General features: G+C 36.7%; 1 protein-coding gene across 1 annotated transcript in view; it reads left to right on the top strand.

The window, feature by feature from the left end:
- Window positions 1–3,560: 3,560 nt before the first annotated feature.
- Window positions 3,561–21,618, top strand: part of LOC114297058 (protein ESMERALDA 1) — a 30,747-nt gene continuing 12,689 nt past the window's right edge. The window contains exons 1-4 of the mRNA XM_028241411.2: window positions 3,561–4,422; window positions 11,616–11,682; window positions 13,961–14,028; window positions 14,179–14,267. Of these exons, the coding sequence (XP_028097212.2) occupies window positions 4,042–4,422; window positions 11,616–11,682; window positions 13,961–14,028; window positions 14,179–14,267 (605 nt within the window). The 5' untranslated portion in view covers window positions 3,561–4,041. The remainder of the gene's footprint in view (window positions 4,423–11,615; window positions 11,683–13,960; window positions 14,029–14,178; window positions 14,268–21,618) is intronic.

Raw genomic sequence — 21,618 nt, 5'->3', positions numbered from 1 at the left:
AATCCATTGGAGTATGAAAATAAATAATTTTTCATCAAATTTATATTTGTTGACAATTTTAAATAACCATGGGAGATAATCTTAAATTATAGTTTTGCTTTTACAGTTTGCCCCTGTAACATTCATATTATACTATTTTATGTAATTTTCATCAATTGAGTATACACTGTTCCTAAATTGTTCCTAAGCAAGTTAAATTCTTATTTTAATTTGTGTTCCAAAATTAAACTAGACGATGATTTGGCTTTAAGGCAATCCAAAATCTGTGAAAGGACTAAAAAAAATATTCACTATGTTTGGTTTAATTTTTTGAATTTAATTTTTAAAAATTGAGTTTTTTATTTTTTGTGTATTTTTTAGTAAATATTTTTAAAATTTTAAATAATTTTTTATTTACTTTTTTAGATGTACTTTACTTAAATGTATCTAAAAAGTAAAATATTTATAAAAAATATTTTAAAAAATTAATAAATACACAAGAATATAAAAATGTACTGAATTCTTGTATTTTTTTATATATTTTTATATTTTTTATATTTAGTGATTCTTTTAAAGATTTTTTTAATAAATATTATACTTTTTAAGTAGATTTAAAAATTAAAAAAATGGATTAAAATATCAAAAAAATTCAGTAAAAAAAAATAAAAAAAAAGTTTTTCAATTTTTTAAAAAGTGAATCCCGAACCCAAACAAATTTGTCTGTCCACTTATTTAAACTAAGAATTTTTTTTAAATAAATATTATATTAAAGGGTCATTCTGTGGTCATTTTAGGAGATTAATTAAACAGTGTGTATTTTATGTAAATTATAACATTCATAAATAATTTTTTTAATCATAACTAAAAAAAATAGTCAATATATAATTACAACATTTTTCATTACAGTGATATTATATGTACCAATTAATGTACATATTAGTGTACCAATTAGTGTTATGATATTATTATATACCACATTTATTATACCAGTTATAAATACCCAATTTATATAAATGATGACACATAATCTATTGATACACTAATGTGTATATTAATTAGTATATATAATATTATTCTTTTTATTACAAACAAAATAAGTAATAATTAATACCATAATTAATACATAATTAATACTACCATAATTCATAACAAAGACTACAAACATCGTCACCGGTGATAGACACCTACGAAAGATAGGTATATCATAGAATTTTTCGAAATTCTTTTATTATTGATAAGTGGACTATAGTGTGTCTTCCACGTTTTTATCGCTTCGGAGTGTAGACTATTTAAACTGCGTTACCAAGCAGACTGTGAAACGAAAACACGCCACCACCACGGCATCACCGAATCAGGATCCCTTCCTTTGTTTTTTTTTTTTTTTTTTAACACTTGTTGGGTCATTAGATTTACTTTTCAACTCAATGTCGATAGTTCGAAGGGTTTTTTTTTTTTAAAGTTCCTCGGATTAAGATTTCATAGCATAAAAGACATCTAATATTTTCATAATATCTTAGGTCTCTCAAGTTGATCCAGAGAAAATTGGTCCAGAGAAAATTAATCCAGAGAAATTTCACGTCACAGAGAAAATTAATCCAAAGAAATTCTCTGGACTTTCCAGAGAAATTTTCCTTTCCTGTCAAAAGAAGGGGAAGACTATGTTCTAGGTGGGTAATGGAATTCCACAAAAAACAAAGCATTTTGATTTTGCTTCAACCTCATTTTTTCTGAGTGCAGTATGTTCTATAAAATCAGCTTCAAAACAAGCCCTTATATCCAATCGCAGAACTGATTGATATAATTTTCACTCAATAATCTGGCAAAAACGTATTGAACATTATATGCAAAATGTGAAGGTCAACCCTATTCAACCAGCAAAGAAGAAAGCAAGTAGCAGATAAGCAAACGATATTCACCAAATTGTGTTTTGACTCAACTAAAGAAAATTGATCAAACTAGAGAAAATTATAGTTCTCTTTTCTTTTCCAGAGAAATTCTAAACCAGAAAAATTCAAAAAAAATTAAGCATCACAGAGAAAATTAAACATGCTAGAAATTTTTTTTTTTTTACTCATTCAGAGAAAGTTGATCAAACCAGAGAAAATTACAATTCTCCTATTCCAGAGAAATTCTAGAATTTCTCCCGAATTAGAGAGTCATGGGGTGGGCAGTGTAACATATTAATCAAAGCCTGGTTATACTGAAACATGCTGATAGATGGCAACGTTTGTGAGCATGTGTTCAAAACAACTTTTGCACATTTACCCTCCATGACAACATCAGAGAAATGTACCAATCTTCACCCCCTAGCTTCATCTTCAACGCTTCCACATTTACCAATCTCATCAGCTTCTTCGCCTCCGCAAATGACATACTACTATTATTATTATTATCCCCTCCTCCTCCGACCACATCACCACCACTTCTGCCGCCGCCCGACTCCGTTGAAAACGATGCACATACCGCCTTCAGCCCTAACGCCGCCGCCCGACTTCGTTGAAAACGATGCACACACCGCCCTCAGCCCTAACGCTGTCTTCGCCTTCGGTTTGTACCCAATAACCAAACCAGCAAAGCACACAGCAATATTGAGTGCACGGTGAGGCACATCACCGGAAGCTTGAACCGATGCATCGGTACTACTAGCTGACTTGTCGCTTACTGGAGACGGAGCCTGCTTCACAGGCTTTGATGGTGCCGGAGCAGGCAAAATAGAGACAAAAAAAGACAACGGAAGCAGCACTCTGTCTACCTGATACACCGCCAGTTGGTTATCGGAGTACACTGTGCCGGTCACTGTGGTGTTAACAATCCTAGTTCTGATGTTCACCATATTCCCTGCCGTGGTCACATTCATTAGGTACTGAACAGTACTTCCAGCCTGTGTGCTCAACGGATTGCTCACTGAGAGAGGGGTTTTTGATGCGCGAAGAGAGAGTTGGATCTTGGAGTGTCTGGTGGAGAGACCAAGAGTAAAATTTGTCCGATATATGTTTAGGGACCTTAAACATCAAAAAATAATTTTGTGGATCTCTTCCATTACGAAGAGTGGGAGAGGGACCCTAGACTAATTTTTCCTAGTTCGAACAATTTATATTTTAAAATTTATTAATTATATCATATTTATAAAAAATTAAATTAATCGAATATCAAAAATGATGTGTTCTAATTATTGAACTAAATATTATTTTTAAAAAACATTTAATAAATAATTTTCTAAACATATATTTTTTGATATTTGATCAATTTAATTTTTTTTTATAGATATAACATATTTAGACTCCATTTGGTAATGGCTTTTGTGGTTATTTTAACCACAAAAGATAAAATATACTATTTTAATCACAGTAAATAAAATATTACATTTAATCCATAATCATTATATTTTTCTCAAAAAAAAATAAAAAAAATTAAAAAATCAAAAAATTCTTTCAATACTAAATTTTTTAACTTAAATTAAAAAAATTAAAAAATTAAAAAATTAAAAAATCAACCTACATCTTTATAAATTTTGCAAGACTAATAAGTTTTAAAATATAAACGGTTATGACCATTAAAAAAACAAGGAGGGAGGGAGAGTAAAGAGAGGATCTGATTCGGCGTCACCACCCCCGAGCCATCTTCTCGATCCTGTCACTGATTAAACGCATGTGCGTCCCTGAAAAAGCAACAAAACACTCCTAATACTAAAATATTTTTGTCATTTTCCTTTCTTCCAAACACCTTCCACAGAGGGAGACCCACCACAACTCCCCGCCCTCTCTCTCTGCCACCACCAACAGACCTCCATCTCCATCTCCATCTCCATCTCCATCTCCATCTCCATCTCCATCCACAACAGTTACACACATCCCCCTAAGAGCACGTGCATCCTCTCTCTTCTGTCTCATCCGCTCTCATCTCTATTCTATTGTGATCATAACGTACCCCCTCCTTGTGTCTCACTGTTTTTCTCTCTCTAAATTGACGCATTACACACAGAAGAGAGAGAGAGAGAGAGGCTTTTGTGTTGTGTTTGCTCATTCATATGACGCGATAACAGAGAGAGAGAGAGAGAGAGGAATGGCATACAATAGGTTGCCAGGCAGCGGACACAACAGCCCGTCGCCGCCGCAGTCGCCGCTCCGGTCGCCGAATAGGCTCAGACACTCCGGCAGCAGGTCGAAGCAAGGCCGGTTCAACTCCTTCGGTAATCAGCCCCCCCGAACCCTCGCTCACCGCTTGGCCTGGTTCCTCCTCTCCGTCCTCCTCCGCAGACAAGGCGTCTTCCTCTTCGCTCCTCTCCTCTACATCGCCGGTATGCTCTTCTACATGGGCACCGTCTCCTTCGACCACGTTCCTGTCATCAAGCACCGCCCCCCCGCCGGCTCTCTCTACCGCACTCCGCAGCTATATGCCAAGCTCCGTCCCCAAATGGATGCCGACAATTCGTCCAGTGATGCGGTCAGTGATGTCGATTTTGATTTCTTCAATTTATTTATTTTTTCTTTCTTCTTATTGATTTGATCTAATTGACTACTTAACTTTTTTGCTAAGATTAGTATTCAAGTAGTAAAATGCATGACAATTTTAGCAAGTTTGGTTCAGTTGATGGATTAGTTTGGCTCACATTATGCAGAAACTGTTGTGGTTTATTTTATTTTATTTTAATTTTTTTATTGTAGATTGCTGTTCAAGCTGAAAGATTGAAAATTTGAATTAGAATTGAGGGAAAGTTGTGCTACCTTGCTATATCTAGATCTGTTGATAACTATATCACACTGAAGCGTGATATGTTTGTTTCTTTCTTGTAAATAGCTCTGCATTGTCCTTCTCTATGTCATGCCTTTTCTTTTTTATGTTCTTTAATTCTTTCTACTTTATTATGAGGTTCTCTCAAGTAACCAAGCAAGGCAATTTGAGCATATTCTGCTGTGGACTGGTGGTGCTTGTGATTGAAATATAGTTGCTGTGCTTCTGTGTGCGATATAATGCAGTAAGCTGCAAGAACTAAATAAAGCAAGGTACTGTATAGGGTGAAAGGGTTTTGGTATTTGGGTTGCTCAAATTGCATGGTGTTGTTTCAGTGATCAGTTTACAATCGATTTTGCAAAGAAACTGTTGTACTAATTTCTTCATGTGTAGTTTCAATCGATTTGGGGTTAGTATAGTGAGTCATGCTATTCAATACATGAAGATATTTCCATGAAATGACTTCCCGTTATGTGTTTGGTGTGCTATGTTCTTCAAACCAAACCAAACTAAAGCTTTGTGTCCCACTCAAGTGGAGTTGGTTACATGAATAATTTTTTTTGTCATTCTGCCCGCTCAAGGACTATATGCACATTTAACTTAAATAAATTCTTTTTTTATTTTATTTTTATTATTACATCCCATATCAATTTAAGTCTTCTCCTTCCCCTAACATTTCTGTTGTCTCTCTACCACCACTATCACCTAAACATCCCACAACCCACAATAATTCAAGCAAAACCTCATATCCCCAAATTATCTTAGATTGATGACAATCTATGGCAAAACCATCTTAGTGTGTTCTTTCTCAATTTATCTTCAATTGACGTTATTTTTACCATTTTATGATATATTCATTTATAATTCTATCTTTTCCGAACTTACCATACATCCATCTAAGTATTCTCATCTCAACTACACTCATTTTATGGATGTGTTGTTTATTACTTGTCCAACATTCTGTTCAATAAGGCATGAATAGTCTTGTAGTTGTCCAACATTCTGTTCAATAAAGCATCAATAGTCTTGTAGTTGTTTCATAAAAAATTTATTTTAATTTTATTGGTCATATATTATGCCAAATGCACTCCTCCATTTGAGCCAACCTATGTCGATTCTATAGATCACATCATCCCCAACCTCACCACTCTTATTAATATCATACCTAGGTAACAAAAGTATAACTCTTATAGACCAAGCCATGAACAAACTTGGAAACCGAATAATTCTAGGCTATTTTATACTAGGGAGATTTAGTCAAAACCCCCTCATAATAAAACTAATGCATTAAGGATAAGTACAAAAAGTTTTTCTTGAAAAGTCCAACACATACCCACTATTATCAAAACATACTTAGTGAGTAATTTAATATTTTAAATTTTAAAATAATATAACTTTTGATTTAAATGTCGATTTTTAATAAAATTAATATTTTTAGAATCCTCTCATCAAGATCTATCAAATAAGATTCATGTTGACTATGAAATTCTTAAAAAAATATATATATATATATATATATACTGTTGAAATTGACGTAAACAGTAATATGTCACTCTATCTAATAGTAACATTTTACTGTTACAAAAAATATAGTACATGCTAGATGAACCAATAAAAAATACACATACACAAACATTTTTAAACTTATATAAAATAAAATACAAGTGTTCCTCGTTAAAAGAGTTCTGTGAGATATATATATATATATATATATGCATGGGCAATATTGTTCAAGAAAAAAAAAAGAATTTTACTCTATCCTTGCTCAATTATGCGTTTCCTCCTTAGGGGGTTTATGAAGCAAAATAAATTGGGTCGTCTTTTTCACCAAACAAGGGTCCAATGGAGGGGTTTTGGCTAAATTTCCCTTTATACTAAATCAAAATATTCCTAATCGATTATTAATTTTTGAAGATTACATTTGCATCAAGTGGTTTTTGATGCTTGCTATTTGCTATATAGTTTTTAATGACAAAGTTGGATTGGAGAAAACATGACTTAGAATTGTTTAGCAATGATTCATATCTAAACTTCATTTTTTTGTTTATGTTTACTTCCTAAACTAACATGTGTCCTCACTTCCTTGTTATGTTGTTTTATTGATTAGACATGTATTGATATTGTCCATGCATGGTACTTATTGAAAAAAGTAGTCCATGCATCGTGTGATATAAAGATGTTGGTTGATGCTCGACACAAATCATCCAAAAGTGCTTCTTGTGGAATCTTTTGAACCTTCAACTGAAAAAGAAAAAAAAGAAGAAGCTATCAGGTAAAATAAATCTGTAAGAAATAATGTATAGAGAAAGAGAGAGAATAAATTGTATGTATTATTATTGATTGATATATTGATATATATTACAATGATTCATGATTCCTATATATAGAAGAGGGTGAGTGTGTAGTAGGTAAGGAGTAGGTGAAGTGGAGGTGGTAGTGGTGTAGTGGGTTAGGTTTAGTGGAGTAGGTGAGGTGGTAGTGGTGTAGTGGGTTAGGTTTAGTGGAGTAGGTTTAAGTGGGTTAGGTTTAGTGGAGTAGGTGAGGTGGTAGTGGTGTAGTGGGTTAGGTTTAGTGGAGTAGGTTTAAGTGAAATAATGTATAGAGAAAGAGAGAGAATAAATTGTATGTATTATTATTGATTGATATATTGATATATATTACAATGATTCATGATTCCTATATATAGAAGAGGGTGAGTGTGTAGTAGGTAAGGAGTAGGTGAAGTGGAGGTGGTAGTGGTGTAGTGGGTTAGGTTTAGTGGAGTAGGTGAGGTGGTAGTGGTGTAGTGGGTTAGGTTTAGTGGAGTAGGTTTAAGTGGGTGAAGTAGGTGGAGAGTAGGTGGATTTTAACAGCCCCCCGCAAACTCAAGGGGGATAGGAACTAACCAACTTGAGTTTGGAGAGAGTAACAAAATAAGAAAATACATAAAAATAAAAGAGGATAAGAGACACTGTATGGTCGTGTCAGACCATTGGTGAAGACACTGGATGGTGGTGTCATAACGTTGTAGAGGACACTGTATGGGGGTGTCATAACCATGTAGAGGACACTGTAGGGTGGTGTCATAACGGTGTAGAGGACACTGGATGGCGGTGTCAGACCGATGTAGAAGACAGTTTATGGGGTCATGTCGGACCGTTGTAGCAGACACTGTTGTGACAGTTGTTGTGACAGTTTACGGAGTCTTGCTGGACCCTTGTAGAAACTAACCGCAATCAATGTCGGGACAGTTTACAGAGTCTTGTCGGACCCTTGAAGGAGCTAACCGGAATCAATGTCGGGACAGTTTACAGAGTCTTGTCGGACCCTTAAAGGAGCTAACCGGAATCAATGTCGGGACAGTTTACAGAGTCTTGTCGGACCCTTGTAGAAACTAACCGGAATCTATGTCGGGACAGTTTACAGAGTCTTGTCGGACCCATAAAGGAGCTAACCGAAATTAATGTCGGGACAGTTTATAGGGTCATGTCGGACCGTTGTAGAAGTTGCACCCTCAAAAGGTGTGCCCAATTTTGTCAAAAGGTGTGCCATCAAAAGGCGTGCCCAATTCATCAAAAGGTGTGCCGGACATGATGGCGAGGCACGTGGGCGCCTTGGCTTGCGCGCCCGTTTTGTCGTCTGGTGGCAAGAGACACGCGATACGCGTGGCTGCCTCGCTATTTAACCAAGGTTGATGCTGAGGCTGAGGCAGACAAAAAAACTTCTGAAAATCCTCTGAAAACAACTCTTCCTTTGCTGAGAAAGAAACTCTGTAATACTCTGTAACCAACCCGTCTCTGAAACACTCAGCAACATGGCCTCTTCTTCCCGTCCAGCTACCCAGAACATGGCCTCCTCTTCCCGTGGTCTGCTCACGCTCTTTCCAGAACTGAACGAGTCCACAAGAGAAATAACTGGTGCGGTGGCCAGTGAACCTCAACCAAACACCTCTGGTTTTGCTCCGTTGAACTTTCCGATGCGGTCGGTGGAGCAAAAAATGGCGGTGCAGTCGGATGTGGAGGCCAATCAGTATACCTTGAAGTCATGTGTGGAAACCATGACTGCGGTTACAAATTTGTCGAACCGGCTGCAGAGTAGGACAAATGAGGTGCAGCAGTTAAACGCCCAACTGGCTCTGCTCCAACGCATGTATAAGGATGCGCGAGCAGAGATAAGTGTGCTAAAGGCGGAAAACAAGGAGCTGAAGCTGAAGGCCAGTTTTATGTTCCGATTTGGAGGGCCGCCATATGCTGCAGTGGAGGAGCAGGGAGTAGTGATCATGCCCAGTGGAGTGGGAAACACGGAGGCAACACCGGCAAGGGCCGCCCAAGACGGTGGCAAGAAGAAAAGACCGGCAGAATAGGCGAGAAGAAAAATCCCACTGTTCCGATTTGTGTTGGTTGTGTTTTGTTTTGTTTTGTGTTTTTTTTATTTTTATTTTTATTTTTTATTATTATTTTTTTTTTTATGGTGTAAAATGCTGATCGGGGTTGATCCCCGGCATGAAGAAATGACAAGTTTGTAAAATGTTGTTTTTTTTTTTTTTTTTTTTTTTTTTTTTTTTTTTTGGGAGTGTTTTGTTGAAAAAATAAAAATAAAATGAAAGAAAACAAGGGAGAAAGAAAATAGATAAAAAATATTTATAGATGGATTATATGAAAAACATCAGTGCGATTGTTTCAAAATAAAGTGGGGTATTTAAAAAAGAGGAAAAGTGACTTGGAAAAAATAAATAAAAATAAGTGATTTTTGAAATCAAATGGAGGAGAGAGAGGGACAAACCCATGTGATAAAGTGGAGAGAGAGTCGGTGAGTGGGGTGCAAAAGGTGAAGGAGAAATGATGGATTGAAAATGGTTTGGGTCAAAAGTGGACACTGTTAGTGGGGAACATGAGTGCATTGATTATTTGATATAATAATAATAATAATAAAAATAAAAAGTTAGAACAGTTGGAGAGAATGAGTGGAGTATGGTAAGGGTTTCATCCAAAGCCAAAATTCCTGCAGCGAATCACTTCGCAAATCCTAGCATGAGCTTTTTCTCTTTCCAGGCTTATTCATGAATTTCCTGGTGATTTCAAGAGCCTCTGGTGGCATTGTGGCAGAGAACACCCCAACCTGGATTTTGGGTGGCAGCAACTGAGAACACCCCAACCTGGATTTTGGGTGGCAGCAACTGGAAAATATCATAGATCTGATTTTTAAAAACCTCGTGACAGCATTTCATCAGCTTCATCCAAGACAAACATTTTGATGTAAACAGGGCGAAGTGATTGTCTCCGCAACATGTCAAACACACGACCAGGAGTACCAACAACAACATGAACCCCACTGGAGAGAATGCGCTGATCTTCGCGCACACTAGTCCCTCCAACACAAGCATGAACCTTCACACTTTGCTGGGCAAGTTCAAGAGTGGGTGGAAGAACCAAAGCTTGGCACTCAACCAAGCTATAATCTAGCTGCTGCAGAATTCCAGAGCAGAATGTTGCAGTGTTTCCAGTTCCAGACTGTCTCGTCATATGAGGTGAAGAATTCTTCTCCATCAGCCTCACACATGACTACAGTTGCACAAATCTTTGTTGATTTTATCAGCGGAATAGGTTGAGGTCCGGCGGGCGGCTAAGGTGAGGTTGCCGCCCGCCGGGGAAGCGAAAATACTAGGTTTTAAACCAGCTCTGATACCATGTAAGAAATAATGTATAGAGAAAGAGAGAGAATAAATTGTATGTATTATTATTGATTGATATATTGATATATATTACAATGATTCATGATTCCTATATATAGAAGAGGGTGAGTGTGTAGTAGGTAAGGAGTAGGTGAAGTAGAGGTGGTAGTGGTGTAGTGGGTTAGGTTTAGTGGAGTAGGTGAGGTGGTAGTGGTGTAGTGGGTTAGGTTTAGTGGAGTAGGTTTAAGTGGGTTAGGTTTAGTGGAGTAGGTTTAAGTGGGTGAAGTAGGTGGAGAGTAGGTGGATTTTAACAAAATCAATAATAAAATTAGAATTAGAAATGAATATATTGGTGAAATCGTAGGAGTAGCCCAAATTGAAGACAAGTTGAGAGAACAAATTAAGATGCTTTAGTCATGTACAAAGCAGACCTATAGATGCATTGATAAAGAAGAGTGATATAAATGGAAATGGTAAGGGTAGAGGAAGATCAAAATTGGCATGGGGTGCAGTAGTAAATAAAAATATGAATCTATTTAATTTAACTGAGCATATAGCTTAATAGCAGAATGGTGAAAAATGATTCATGTAGGCGATTCCACTTGAGTGGGATACAAGGCTTAGTTTGTTGTTTATTATTGTACAAGCCCATGTAAATGACTTGTGCTGTTTGAGAGAGAGTGATTTTTATTTTATTTTTAAAATTTTTATCTTTGAGAGAGGAACAGAGAAATAGAGCGGAGGTAGAGAGAGAGGCCAATAAAACAGCCATGGTGATGGTGTTCAGCTTTTGATGATGATTAAAGTATCCATTGGGTTCATTGGAGGCCACTATGGTGATTGCTATGAGCACTAGTGGTGATGGTGGCTCACAGTGAAGATGATATGCTATGTATTTATCAGAACATGTTTGTTGCTATGTCCAAGTTGTTATGATTAACTAAAGTGTTTCTTATATGTTTAATGTAGTTGTCTGGCTGTGATACGTTTATTGATATAATCACCAAAATAGGGCTCTGTTTGAAGGGCTTTGGAACACTTGATTCAATTTAATGTCTTAGGCTATGCTGTCCCCCCCTCCCACCCTCTCTTATAATTCCGCGTTATCTCATACTAGAAGCTGGTTTGAATGAATAAAACTTTGAATTGCAATTATGATTTGATGTGAATTTGACGAGGGACTATAGCATTTTCATTTATTGTTCTCTCTTGTTCTACTTACTGGTGCTGACGTAAGGTATCACACTTACTGTAGATATTGACAATATGGAAACACCCTAAAGGTGGCGAGTGGAGACCATGTATAAAAAAATCGTCAGGAGGTATGAACATTGTCAATATTGAACTTGAGAGGTCCATTTTTATATTTCTTATGCTTCGGTTTATATTAAAATTTGTCATTTCTTTTTGATCGTTGATCATAGATAATTTTGTATAATATTATCAAATTGTGTAGATCCTGTTGGGAACTGGTTATTATACGGAGCTTTTGGCAAATATTTGGTTCTGTCATCTTTTAATGTTGCTTGCTTTGTATAAAAATTGTAGTATTATTCAATGCATGGTATAGTTTTTCCGGTTCTTGTATATTCTGTATTATCTCTTTTTTTTTTCTTTTCTTTTTATAACTCGGTATCCAGCCCAATGGACCGACTAATCCGGGAGACCAATCCCACCGTCCACTAGTGGGGGGCCCAATGAAATTTTTGGGAGTTTTTGAACTTGAGACCGTGGAGGGAGCACACCCCCTGGGTTTATATTCTGCATTATCTCAGCCAACATTTCCAGACTATATATTGAAAATAATGAGTGCTATCTTCTCGTGACATATAGCAGTTCAGAGTGAGAACTGATTCCTTTTCTGATTTTTATTATTACTCTATGGTGACTTTAGGTCTGAAAAGTTGGAAATGTTGTTCCATTTGCATGCAAAATTTATTCAACATCCTAGTCATTTACAGTCTTCTATTTCATTCGTTGAATCAAAAGTTCCAAATGCATACCTTCATCCATTTTGTTATGAAGTTCACACGATTTATCCCTTTTTTTTTCGTTTGTTTCGAATACTATCCTCACCCTGAACTACTATGGTTACACATGCTAGGACTCAGATATGTTGGACTGAATTGGTCATATCTTGTGTTTTTTATTTACACAATTTCCTCGTTACTTTATGATTTTCATAAATAGACTTCGTGTTTTATATCAAGAATTGTCAAAATTGCTCCAGCAGCTTCTTTTTTTTTGTGGGTAAGATGCTTCAGCAGCTTTGCCTTATTTTAGCCTACAAGATTTACTAAATGCTTGCTACAGTTACATATTTGAACAAGTTATGACCACATTTGAATTTGGCACTAATTTGTGGTAGGATTTGTAGCTGTTTTATCTTCATTTTAGTCAATGAATGTCGGACTGTTGAGTGTTCAGCATTGTTGTACTTGTGGTTTTGGATAGTTTGAGAAGTTTGTATACTAGAAGTTCTAAAATATTATATTGCTTGCGAAGGTTCTACTCTTGACTGGCTGAAGAGTCTAGTATAGCAAGGGTGCCATATAAGAATACCACTCCCACAGTAATTACATTGCTTTCCGAAGCTTGAAAGAAGAATAATGGAATACCAACAAATATTATGATGACAGTTGTAAACATTTTCTACTACTTTGTCCTCAAGTAGAAAGAAGCTATGATCGGCTGTTGGTGAAAATAAGTTTTTGAAAACTAAATTTTGCTTCCACTTCATAATGCTGTCACTACCTCCCTACACACTGTGAATTGCACCGACTTGCCTGCCATTTCAACCACATGTTGTTCTAGTGGAATGTGCATCCACATTGAGATCCAAACTGTATAAATAAGGACAAATTACCTTTTACACCCCTATAGTTTGGGGCTAGTGTCAATTTGGTCCTTGTAGTTGGTTGAACAATTTAGCCCCTTAATCTTTTAATTTGTGTCAATGTGGTCTGTTCATCACACGCTGTTAGAGATTTAAACGGAAAATGCCTACATGAGATGCACATTTTTTGCTTGGTATTTAGGAAAATTGCCCACAATCCATCAGGCCAAACCAAGTGGAATATTATCCCAAGTAAGAGCTTCTCGAATGGTGTGTTGTATGGCTTGCTATTGCTATATTTTGCCTTGAAGCTTCCAAATTTTCACTCCAATGTTAAGGCATATGGCCTGCTATATATTTACCTATAGGTAAACATTGTGTCAAATATAGCACAGGTTTACCTATAGCTGAAATCTTTATGTCTATATCTTCATTCTAGGGACTCACATATAGTACTTTGATTTGAAATTTCGTGAGAAAATTTGAATTTTTTTACATTATACCATTGGAGCAACATTGCTAAAATAAAGCATTTTAACACTATTCATTGCTAAGTTATAGCAACAACTAGCTCTTTACCTATCCAACCATTGGAGATGCTCATGTATATACATATGCTATATTCTCCAAACTCTTGTATTTCTGGTATCCGGATCATTATGTATATGATGCTGCATCCACAAATCTATATATGCACATATCTTTGTGTGTGTATCCTGTAGTTACCCTCAGATTTTAATGTGAAGTTGTTTGTATTATTATAGATTTACCTGAGTCAAATGGTTACATATATATTGAGGCGAATGGTGGCTTGAATCAGCAAAGAACATCGGTTCGTGTTTTGTCCTGGTCATTTTATTTCTTATTTATAATGCTTAAACTTACATAGTAGCTTTATTCATGTTGGTGTCCGGTGGAAGGATTTCAATGTTGTAGCTTTATTCACTTGCATTCTCTGCATGTTGCTGTCTGTGTGTTGTAGATATGCAATGCTGTTGCTGTGGCGGGCTATCTTAATGCAACTCTTGTTATTCCCAATTTTCATTATCACAGCATTTGGAAAGATCCCAGGTTCTTCAGTACACCCATTTTTTCTTTGCATTCTTGATTTGTGAAAACAGGGTGCCTTACGATGATGTGATTTTTGTGCTGAATTATATTTTAGAAAATTGTGTGCACATCATGATACTGTTTCTCTCTTGGCCAACTTTAGCTGATGACTGATTCTTCAAATAAAAGAAGTATCTAGGCATGGTTTATGACCATTTAGTTCCTTCTATGCACACAGGAAGATGCATGTCTTTCTTTTATATGTGGGGGTTTGTTGGTATGTCAATAACCTCTTAAAAAACCTGGAAAACCTAGCATGCTTCGTAATCTTTCTGATTGAATTAGTATCAGAAGTGGATGAACTTTGAACCTATTTTTTGTGATTCTGTCTGTCTTGTGTAAAAATATGTTTTATTTTAATTTTTTTTAAAAGTTTTTTTGTACAGTTGGGAGTTGGGTATTGTAAACCCTTCTCTTGACCAATCTTTGGATTTTGTAGAGCTTTTTGACACTTGTGGAGGTAAATATTTTTTTTCCCTTCATATTTGTTTTCCAGATCATTTGGATTTTTGTTTTTCATTTGTAATCCTTGTATTTTGTCACTGTAAGCCATTAAATAAAATAAGACCCTTCCAGATATAGTTATGAGCTCGCTGCATTTACATTGTGGTATAACTGGACCCAATTCGTAAGCTCTATACTTATTCATGCCAAGCATCATATCTTGTTAACATCAAGGGCTTTGGCATTATATCTCTTCATTGAATATTTCTGGACTAATTGATTGGAATTTCATAAAACCTTCCAGTCTCACTTGTACTTTGAAACTCTGCTCAAAATGCTTGGAAGTACCTTTTAGAGAAAAAAAGGTAGGGTAATATGAATTAGAAGCATTCTGTTATTTCCTGAGCACCCTAATTCATTTACCATTATAAGATGGTTGTTGTGAGGTTTTGACTCTCAATATCACCAATGAGAATTGTTTGCTAAGTAATTACTGATATTGATTTCTGAGGGAAAAAACTTTCCCTGCGTATTGATTCATTGCCAAATGAATGGAAAATGCTTCCTTCTAGCCCTTGCCTTCTGTTCCCTTCTATGGGTGTGGAACTGTAGCATGGGGAATGTCCATGTCTCGATACGGGGCTCATTTTTAATTGTGGCTCATTGGGTGGGCTTTGGGAGGAGACTTGTTTAATAAAAGAGAAGGCTTATATCTGCCATAGTGCCTTGACTACTGTCTTTGAAAAGCACTTAATTCTAGGGAGTTTTCGAGGTCATGTCGCATCAAGAAATTCGAGACTTGTTTAATAATAGAGAAGGCATATATCTGCCATTATAGTGCCTTGACTTCTGTCTTTGAAAAGCACTTAGTTCTAGGGAGCTTTCAAGGTCATGTCACTTCAATTAATTACTTGCACCTTGCAGTAGTGCTTTACTAATAAGAAAGAAAGGGATTTTCTTACTTGTAAAGTCTCTGTGTTCAAATTCTCAGTAATTAGTATTGATTAGAATGATAGATTCAATGAGGGATGTGATGGTCACATCCGTCTGCCCTCTTTTTCATATGCTAATAAGCAACTGGCCTTAAATTATATTGAGCTACTGGCCCTTCTTATAAGATGTTATATGCTACAGGCCAGAATGCCCTGCTTTCCTCTCCTGTGGCAAGAGCTTGTTGGCCAATTCCGAACTCCCACTTTCTCATTTATGGTAGCTATCTTCGATGCTAGCAACCTTGTTTGACCCTTTTCTGCTTCTTGTGATGGATGTAGGCAGTAAAGAGATCCCCCACTGCTATTTCCACACCATGTATTTTTGATCCGTGATAACTGATAAGGGATTACTCTTTTTTTTTTTTTTTTTTTCCAAGCCAGTTAGTAATGGATGGTTACCTTGTAGACCAGCTGCAGAGCTAACCCTTGTTATGTTGGTTTGGTGTTTGCTACCAGGACGATTTCTCTGCTGATGCTTTTCATGTTGTCATAAATTAGACTGTACTTACTGTTTATTTTGATGAGACACTGCCTTTCAGAGAAAAAATTGGAAAAAAAATGTTGTAGTTAGAACAAATAACATAATGTTTGGAAAGACTTTGGATAATTTGTCCATAGAGGTACGAGGATGGCATGGATCTCTTGTTAGGATGCCTGACAAATGGAAGCACTAGTTTTCACAAATATGTATATTATGTAAAAGAGTGAGATTATTGGTTTAGGTCAAGTGCACGTAGTCCTGCTGTCTTTTGTGTTGGGGACTTTTCATAAGGGGAGAATGATTAGTGAATCCTGCTTCATTTGATACTACATTATGTTGGTAAGGTGGTTGTTTCTCATTTCTAAATGAATAATCTTTAAATTTTGGACACCGATTCTTTGGTTAGCTTATTGAATGGACTTTGTAGCTGTATGTTAGTCCCTTTTTGTGAGGTTAAGTTATGATGGCTAGTTCTGAGCACCCATTGAATGTGGATATTAGTAATATTTCCTCTCCATGGAATCGGATTTTTAAAATTTGAATTTGATTGGAAGTAGTATTTTTTGGTCTGCAATTATTTACATATTGGATAACTTGGCTTTGAAAAAGAAACAATTATAAATTAGTTTTGTTCTTTGTAAATTAGATGCCTTCACCATTTCTGTCACACTTCTTCCATCTGGATAAGATATTCGAGGAGTATCGGAATTTGATACTGGTACGATACGGATACTTCTCCCTTTTAGAAGAATCTATGCTTCTCATAGGCTGTTTTTGTCACATACTAATTCTGTTCCTTTTTTTTGTTTTTGTTTTTGTTTTTGTTTTTGTTTTGTTTTGTACTGATATTTATGAAATTTTCTATTATTTGTCAGTCAAGAAAACATTTCCATGCTGCACTCAACATAAACAATTATCAACTTATTCTCATAAATGAAAAATGAAAGTTACTTGTGGAGATGCTATAATGGCCTTTGATTTGGTATCATGGTGCTGGAAATTTGTGTTAATGCATACAATATGATAGTGGTGTTGGTGGTAGATAGTGGCATGTATAGAATATGATAGTGGTGTTGGTGGTAGATAGTGGCATGTATAGAATATGATAGTGGTGTTGGTGGTAGATAGTGGCATGTATATAATATGATAGTGGTAGATAGTGGTAATATATAATATGTAAGTGGCATATAATGGGTTATAATGATGTTTGTAATATCTCCTATATAAGGAGTGTCATTTGGTCTTGTAAAATAAGAAGTTTTGAATATAACAGAAATATATTCCTTCTTCCTCATATTTTCGGAGTTCTTCTTCCTCATATTTTCTAAGTTGGTATCAGAGCAACAAAAAACGCAGCAGCCCTAAAACCGTCATAGCCATGTCGGAAGTCACGTCCGAAACCACTTCAACCCCTGCCGCTGCCATTCCGGTGAAAACGTCCAACTCTCACTCTGTCCAAATCACCACCATCCGCCTAAATGGTGATAATTTTCTCCGCTGGTCACAATCTGTCCGGATGTATATCCGTGGGCAAGGAAAGATCGGTTACATCACTGGTGACAAGAAGGCTCCTGCTGTTAATGATCCGCTGTTCGACAGTTGGGACGCTGAAAACTCCATGGTTATGACATGGTTGGTCAATTCCATGGATGAGGATATAAGCTCTAATTACATGTGCTATCCTACTGCACAAGAATTGTGGGATAATGTTAGTCAGATGTATTCTGACCTAGGAAATCAATCTCAAGTTTTCGAATTAACTTTGAAGTTGGGAGAGATTCGTCAAGGAGATGATTCCGTCACCAAATATTTCAATTCGTTGAAAAGGTTGTGGCAGGATCTTGACATCTTCAACACATACGAATGGAAATCGGTTGACGACTGCAACCACCACAAGAAAACTGTGGAAGACAGCCGTATTTACAAGTTTCTTGCCGGCCTCAACATTGAGTTCGATGAAGTGCGAGGAAGAATTATTGGCAGACCTCCTCTCCCATCCATTGGCGAAGTATTTGCCGAAGTCAGAAGGGAAGAGAGCCGAAGGAGCGTCATGCTTAAGAAAAAAGGTACTGGTGAATCAATTGAAATTTCTGCTTTAATTAGCGATGCTGCGGCCAACAAGGCTGCAAATTACCAGCGCAGGTTTGATGATAAGCCACGGGTCTGGTGTGATTTTTGCAACAAGCCTCGCCATACACGCGAAACGTGTTGGAAGATCCATGGCAAACCTGTCAACTGGAAAAGCAGCAAACAAGGAGAGAAGAATCGTGGCTTTCCTACCGCTAATGAAGCCGATTCAGGTCCCTTCAACAAAGAGCAGATTGATCAACTCTTAAAGCTGATAAAATCCAACTCCTCATCCGGTACTCCTAGTGTTTTGTTGGCACAAACAGGTAGAAATCCTAAAGCCTTCTCTTGCCTAAACTTCTCTCCGTGGATCATAGATTCCGGTGCCTCCGATCACATGACTAGTTTTTCCCATTTATTTAGTACCTATTTCCCTTGTTCTGGTCATGACAAAATCAGAATAGCCGATGGTAGTTTTTCACCTATTGCAGGAAAAGGATTTATTAAACTAACTGAGAAAATTAATCTAAATGCTGTTCTTCACGTCCCCAACTTAGCCTGTAACCTTTTGTCTGTCAGTAAACTATCTAAGGATTCTAATTGTCGTGTTACATTTTTTGAATCCCATTGTGAATTTCAGGACCAGAACTCGGGGATGATGATTGGGCGTGCTAGGATGCTTGAAGGTCTTTACTACTTTGATGAAGTACCTGTTAGTAATAAAAAAGCTCAGAGCTTTAATAGTACTAGTTCAATCTCTGTTCGAGAAAAAATAATGCTATGGCACTATAGGCTAGGACATCCTAGTTTTCTTTATCTGAAACATTTATTTCCAGAATTATTTAAAGGGATTGATTGTTCTTCTTTTCATTGTGAAAGTTGCATTTTTGCAAAATTTCATCGCTCTACTTATTTGCCAAAACCTTACCAGACTTCCAAACCTTTTTATTTGATTCATAGTGATGTTTGGGGCCCTTCTAAAATCACTACTCTTTCTGGTAAAAGATGGTTTGTTACATTTATTGATGACCATACCCGCTTATGTTGGATTTATTTGATGAATAAAAAATCTGACGTGAAAAATTTATTCACAAATTTTTACAATATGATTGAAAACCAATTTCAAACCAAAATTGGTATTTTACATTCTGATAATGTAACAGAATATTTCAATGAGCAGTTGGGTGAGTTTTTGGAAAAAAAAGGGATTTTTCATCAATCTACATGTCGGGATACCCCTCAACAAAATGGCATTGCAGAACGAAAAAATAAACATCTACTTGAAGTTGCACGTGCTATAATGTTTTACATGCATGTTCCTAAATATTTATGGGGTGAAGCAATTTTAACAGCCTCTTATTTGATAAACAGGATGCCTACAAAGGTGTTAACATACAAAACACCTTTCGATTGTCTCAAAGCTTTTTTTCCTGACACGAGGTTGTTTTCTGATTTACCCGCCAAAGTTTTTGGATGTACTGCCTATGTTCATGTTCCTAGTCAATTTCGTTCAAAACTTGACCCCCGTGCTATAAAATGTGTTTTTTTGGGTTATTCCTCAAACAAAAAGGGGTATAAGTGTTTCGATCCTCAAACCAAGAAATTTCATGTGAGTATGGATGTGTCATTTGTGGAAACAAAATCCTATTTCCCCAACACTTCTCTTCAGGGGGAGACAAGTGGAGTAGAAGACCGTTTTTGGGATATTTCTATCCCGCTCCCCAATGTCATTTATTCTACACAAAAATCACATCTGTCTGATAATGATCACTTAGGAGAACCAAGTTCTATGGTGCCTAGTCAAGAAGATTCTTGTTTAGGGGGGAGAAGTACTACAAAATGATCTAAATCCTGAGCTTCAGGTTTATACTAGGAAGCGATTTCATCTGAGGAATAATGACCTGAATGTCCATCCTAATGACCCGAATGTCCACCCGAGTTCTGGCATCGAAATTTTAGGTAATCCTATTCCTTCTATTTCCGACCTTGATGTTCCTATAGCAATTAGGAAAGGTGTCCGAAATTGCATTAAACATCCTATTGCAAATTACCTCTCCTATCAAAGACTGTCTAAAAACCATAGAGCTTTCACATCTAGGATTTCACACTTGTTTGTTCCAAGAAATATACAGGAAGCATTGGATGATCCGAATTGGAAATTAGCAGTCATGGAGGAGATGAATGCTTTAAGGAGAAGTGGTACTTGGGAGATAGTTGATCTACCCAAAGACAAGAAAACAGTTGGGTGTAAATGGGTGTTTACGATAAAATGTAACGCAGTTGGAAGCGTTGAGAGATACAAGGCGAGACTGGTGGCTAATGATAACAGATGACAAAACTTGTGTATGTTAATTAATCAAAAGAAGAATTACAAAATATATAAACGAAACCCTAATAATCCCTAATAATCTAAAGTACTAAACTATCCTTAATGAATAATATAAACTACATAATTCACACCCCCCCTCAAACTGAGGATGCGAGCGCAGAAAGCATCGAAAGTTTGCCAACAAGAAAACGAAAACGAGCAACAGTATGAGTCTTCGTAAAAAAATCGGCCAACTGAAGAGATGAGGGAACAAAAGGGAGAGTAATACTGCCAGCCTGAAGATGCTGTCTGACAAAGTGACAATCTATTTCAACATGCTTTGTCCGCTCATGAAAGACTGAATTATGGGCAATCTGGACAGCACTCTGATTATCACAATACAACGGAGTCGGATCAGAAAGAGAGACACCCATATCAGAAAGAAGCCAGCGAAGCCAAACGATCTCGGAAGTAGCATAAGCCATGGCACGATACTCAGCCTCAGCAGTGGAACGAGCAACAACAGATTGTTTCTTACTCTTCCAGGATATAAGGGAATCGCCAAGGAAAACATAAAGACCAGAAGTAGATTTGCGATCAGAGATGTCACCTGCCCAATCAGCGTCAGCATAGGCACGGAGAGTCAAGTCTGACGAGGCAGATAACAGCAAACATTGCAACAAAGTGCCACGAAGGTAGCGCAAAGTACGAAGTAAGGCAGCCCAGTGTGTGGAACGAGGAGCAGAAACAAACTGACTGAGAATGTGCACAGCATAGGAGATATCCGGACGAGTAACGGTGAGATAAACAAGGCACCCAACCAACTCGCGATACAAAGTGGGATCCTCAAGAGGAACGCCATCAGAAGCAGAAAACTTAGCATGCAACTCAAGAGGAGTGTCAACAATTTTCTCATCAGTGAGATTGGCACGAGAAAGAATATCACGGGCATATTTAGTCTGAGAGAGAAGATAACCAGTAGGAGAAGTAGCAACCTCAATACCAAGAAAATACCGAAGA

Source organism: Camellia sinensis, chromosome 5 (assembly GCF_055761805.1).
Source record: "Camellia sinensis isolate YWXY chromosome 5, ASM5576180v1, whole genome shotgun sequence".
Lineage (NCBI taxonomy): Eukaryota > Viridiplantae > Streptophyta > Magnoliopsida > Ericales > Theaceae > Camellia > Camellia sinensis.
This window is presented reverse-complemented; position numbering and strand designations above follow the sequence as displayed.